General features: G+C 39.9%; 1 protein-coding gene across 1 annotated transcript in view; it reads left to right on the plus strand.

The window, feature by feature from the left end:
* The window catches only part of STS (steroid sulfatase (microsomal), isozyme S), a 215,891-nt gene that overhangs the window by 27,976 nt on the left and 182,531 nt on the right, over positions 1 to 5,384 (plus strand). Inside the window, exons 2-3 of the mRNA XM_019525011.1 lie at positions 2,972 to 3,105; positions 3,821 to 3,973. Coding sequence (XP_019380556.1) covers positions 3,828 to 3,973 — 146 coding nt within the window. The 5' untranslated portion in view covers positions 2,972 to 3,105; positions 3,821 to 3,827. The remainder of the gene's footprint in view (positions 1 to 2,971; positions 3,106 to 3,820; positions 3,974 to 5,384) is intronic.

A 5,384-nucleotide genomic window follows, 5' to 3' on the forward strand; every position in this document is an offset into this window, starting at 1 on the left:
CCCAATGTGCAAGCTCCAGGTGGGCAGCAGCAGCAAACGCTGCCCAGCATGGCAAGCGGGGGGGCCCTCAGCTGCTACTGCCGCCACACTGCACTGATGGGCAAGCCCAGAGCCGGTGCAAGGCCCAGGCTGGCAGCGGGGCGGGTTACAAGCTGGTGCTGAGAACGGGAAAAGTGGCCCCTCACCTGCCCCATGGCCAGTGCCCCACGCTGTAGCCGCTCACAGCCTACATGGGGCTGCCTGTGGGAAATTGGTCCCAAAATGGTTACCAGGGGGCACCTGTCAAGAGGTGGGGCTACCCATGCAGCCCTCGACAGCCTGCCAAAACTGGGTAAGTGGCCCTCCACCCAACATAATTGCCCACCCCGGTCTATACTGCTTTTAGTACCCATGCTAGCTAATAGGAACAATAGGACTGGGGCCTGGGTCATCCAATTCCATGTTTCCAGGCAATAATTGATTCAAGGAATCCACCAAATCACCACTTCAACTACGCAAAACTACCAGGCACAATACCCAAAATGTGAACACTGCCGTATCTTGCCTTAGGTAAAATCAGGTGAGATTAACACACTGAGCCAATGCCTAGTTACTGCAATGCCAGGGAAACATTTGGTTATTACAGGTTTAGAAGATCGTAAGAAGAGGATGATGCTCCACACAGAGGAAGGCAGATCAGATTGGGGCTGTGCCAGCCTGATCTAGTGGGAAAATTCCTTCTTGACTTTTTGCTGATTTATATGGCCCCAAGCAAAAGAACAAAATCCTCTAGTCAGGAACCTCTGAGTGTTAAACATACTACCAGAATGGACGGTGCATCCCTGTCCAAAATTGCTAGCCTTCACTGTATCTGAGATCCCAATGCTTTAGAGGAAGACAAAAACAAAAATAAAACCCCAAGAAACCAGTAGCTTTCTGGGGTAAAGTGAATCCTTCCTGGTCCCAGCTGCCAACCAGGAAAAGGCTGGAGCCATAGGATTATGAGACATCTTCCACATTTCAAGGGAGCTACAAGTATACCTCAACTTGAGGACAATAAACACATGACTTTACATATCACGCATACTGATTGAGGCAGAATTTCCCATCCTACCATACCAACTGTTCCATAAAGGTGTCCAGCCTTAAAATAATTTGTGTTCCTGCCCCACCACCTTTCCTGGAAGACTATTCCAAGGCTTAATTTTTCTGATACTTAGAAATGACACAGCCATTTACAACTGTGTAAAAGTGGATTTAATTTAAAAGACCACCGATCAGAATGGTAGCATTTTACACCTAATATATTTCTCCCTTTTCTTGCCCCACACTCAGAAGAAGCCCTTCTGGGTTCCATTTTTTCTACTCACTAGTCATATCACTTTCAGAAAAGTGAAAATAAATCTGCTAGTTTTAAGGGAATTCAGATAAAGTTTTTTTTTTTAATTATGTTGCTGATTATTTTTTATTTTGCATTTTGAGTGGGAGAGGAGTTCTTTAAGTCTTTCCCTCCCTCTAGGTGCTTTCACTAAATGGACAACAGTTCAGAAGAAGAAAAACAATATAAAGTATTAAAACGGCTTGTGCACCAAGGAGGAAGACATTCATGCAACTGGTCCTAGAGTGATGGGAAGCATATGTTTACAGTTACCAAATTTTTGTGGTGCTGCAGAAAGGAAAGCTAAGGGTATCTTTACCAGAGACTGATTCTCTAAGGATGACTTCAACCAGTGTAGGTCTTTTAGCAAATGTACAAAGGATGCTCCAGTAGTATTTCCAAGGGAGCAGCTCTTATCAGCTCACCATTATAGGAAATACATTAAAAATAAAAGGCAACATGATACTTCTAGAAAAAAAAAGCATTTAGAGGTTAATTTGGTAGCTGTTACTTTATTAGGCAGCTTATAGTTTTATTTTAGTATCTATCCAAACTTGGGATTGTACTGACACATACGTAAATAGTAGTCAGTCAACTGCTAAGAAATTATATCCATTTTGCTCCATTTATTTTTTTTTAAAAAACAAAAGTCTGTCAAAACTCAGATTTTCATCAGTAGCAAGCTTGTTTTGATCATTTTGGCTACATTTTTACTTCACCACAGGTAGAAAAAAGCTTTCTTTGCTCTGGACCATATAATCTAAGTAAATTGCAGACTTTTTTTGTGTGTTTTGTTGTTTTCCCAATTAAACTTGGTAATCAGAGTTTGTGAAAGTTGTCACAGCATACTCTGATGCACTTGATTCATATAAACAATGTTTCTGTTAGTTCCAGAAGTGCATCCCTGGTTTTAATATCATGAATAGTTATAGTACATTGGCAAATCATATAAGATAATGTTTAGCTAAATGCAAATTGTTAGAGCTTTCTTAAGAGCAAAGATTTTATTTTTCATCTGTTGCACTTGACTTATAGTTTGAGCTTATAAATTTATTGTACGTACCAAACAAATAATTCAGCATCTAGCTGAACAGACTCATGATAGCATAGGAGTACAACAGAATTATACTATGTCCCCTAAATTTTAAATGGTGTTGAATTGGCTCTAGCACAGTTGTCTTGCTGTGTGCTGCAAGGGAGTGGAGACTAAATTTGCAGCTAGTGTGAAAATTTATAGGTGTTCCCAAAAGGAATAACTAAATAACTAAGCTTCAGATTTTACAGTATCTGTACTCCCTAGAACCAAATGTTCCAACATTAGGAAAGTCCCATAATGCTTGTAAGGGTAAAAAAGTTGTCTTGCACAGTTACTGTTCATGAAGAAAAATCTATGAAATCATAGAATTAAAGACCATATCATAATGTGTGCCCACAAGGAGCTTAATTAGGTTTTCACAGGAAAACTTGGTTCTAGCTTTTTCTAAATTTTAAGTACTTGATCTTGTAAAAAAGTCCCTTAATTATAAATTATTGTGTGTGTATAATTGCCAAGGTTTATAAGGAAAGCAAGCTAGAAAGAAACAGAAATTCTATCATGTGGCATTTTCTTGGCAGTTGTATCAAGAAAAGATTGGAAGGTCAAGGTCAAGAAAAGGTAGAACTTTTAGATCCACTAGGGTGACAGGCTTGAGAAGAAAGTTGCCTGGTTCAAATGAAGAAAGGACCTAGAACAGGAGCTGGAAAAAAAGGTAGGAACTGAGCTATTATGCTAATGAAATATGCTACCATGATCTAATAGAACAGGAGGAAGGAGGACCCTTTTTGGTAGGGTTGCCACCATTAGCCCCACGTCCTCCCCAAGTGCTAGTTCAATCCCCTTCTTCTGACCAATCTGCTGCTCTGTTTTCTGCTCCCTACTCTGTACTTCCTGCTCCATCTTCTGCTCTGCTTTCTATTTCCTGCCCTATCTTCCTGTCTCCTCCCCTCTCTTCCACATGCCAAACACAGAAATTGTTCTTGCCACTTATAGCACTTGTGTCACAGGTTGTGCCACCCCGTAATAGAACACAGTAATAAGACTGGAAGGTAATACCTGGCTCATCAAGTCTAATCCCCCTCTTTTTTAGGCAATTACAGTACATCATCCCATTTCTTCCTATATATGGACCAGTGTGAGGAGGTAATGAAATAAATACTTTGCAAGTGGCTTACTCAGATATACATCTGCTAAAAGAGATGGAAAAGACTTTACAGATACTTTTAAAAAAGAACTATATGGAAGATAAAACAAGGTCACATTTTCTATTTTGACTGTACAAGTCAGCTCAAAAGCCACAATACTTTATCTTCATCATTTTTTTCTCACTGTAGTAGCCAGGATAATAATGTTGCAGAAAGAGAGAAACCACTAAGACAAATAAAGGTATTTATCTTTGATGTTTTGTGATTGTTCTTACCCACCAGGAGGAAGATGAGATTTCTTTTACTTCTAGTCTTTTATCAGTGTGTCATGAAGAATGTTGATAGTAAGAGAACCTCAAATCCCAACTTCATTTTAATCATGGCTGATGACATTGGTATAGGAGACCTGGGATGCTATGGGAACAAAACTTTAAGGTATGACAGTATGCTTGGGGGAAGTAGCACTACATGTTAAGAGACATATATATTATATTTGTCTTAAAAGTAAGTTAAGACGTAAAAATATTTTAAATTATTTTTATTTTATTATTTTATTATCATTAAAATATTATATAATCACTAATATTATTGTATACTATATAAACATGTAATGCATGTTTAAATACATATTTAAACAACACAGTGTTTACAGTTACAGTAAGGTTCATTTTGCATGGAGACATTAACACAGTTTCCACAGCACAGACTATTTAACTTTGTTTTCATTTTCTTTCTGTGATCATAAGGAGATGCTTAGATAAATATATTTACACCAGTAAAGAGCTCTAAATTACAAACAAAACAAACCAAAAATCAATTATAGTCCAATGAATAAAAATATGATGGATAATTTTCTTTTAACACAATTTGAAGTGAAAACTGTAAACAATATGTTTTGGAGGAGTCTGTAATTTTCATGGGACACATCTGTGCATGAATTCTTTTATCATGGAAAAGCTGCTGCACATTAGCTTCTACACAGCTCTTGACAGAATGGGACCTTGATCCAATGGCAAGGAGACCAAGACAACTTGGGATCTCATTCCACTTGAGCTTTCATCCTCTTTTGCAGTCATTAAAATTATTTAATAGGTTTCATAGTTTTTCAGGATCAGAACGGACAGATTATCAAGTCCGACCCCCTGCACTTGGCAGGAAAGAGTGCTGGGGTCAGATGACCCCAGCCAGGTGTTTGTCCAGTCTCCTCTTAAAAACCTCCAAGGTAGGGAAGAGCACCAGCTCCCTTAGAAACCCATTCCAGATTCTGGTAACCCTCACTGTAAAGAAGTTCTTCCTAATGTCTAGTCTAAATCTCCTCTCTGTCAGTTTGTGACCATTGTTTCTAGTTACTCGGAGGGGTGCCTTGGTAAACAGAGTTTCTCCTATTCCTTGCTGCCCCTCCCCCTCCCTCCGACAAATTTGTAGACAGCCACCAAATCCCCTCTCAGCCTTCTGTTATGGAGGCTGAAGAGATCCAGGTCCCTCAACCTCTCCTCATAGGACCTATCCCGAAGGCCCCTAATCGTATGAGTGGCTCTCCTTTAGACCCTCTGAAAGTTATCCACATCCCTCTTGAAGTGTGGTGCGCAAAACTGAATGCAGTATTCCAGCTGTGGCCTTACCAGTGCTGCACACAGCAGAGGTATCACCTCCCTAGACCTGTTCATGATGCAACTATTAATGCATGAGAGAGTGTGGTTAGCTTTATTGATCATTTCATCACACTGTTTCATCACACTGACTCATGTTCATCTTTGAGTCAACTATCCAGGAGGGGCCAGCAGGGGACTGCATGCTTAGGGGCAACCAACATGGGTTCATCAGTGGCAGGTCCTGTCAGACCAAC

Source organism: Gavialis gangeticus, unplaced genomic scaffold, assembly GCF_001723915.1.
Source record: "Gavialis gangeticus isolate Ggan-Ray unplaced genomic scaffold, GavGan_comp1, whole genome shotgun sequence".
Taxonomy (NCBI): domain Eukaryota; kingdom Metazoa; phylum Chordata; order Crocodylia; family Gavialidae; genus Gavialis; species Gavialis gangeticus.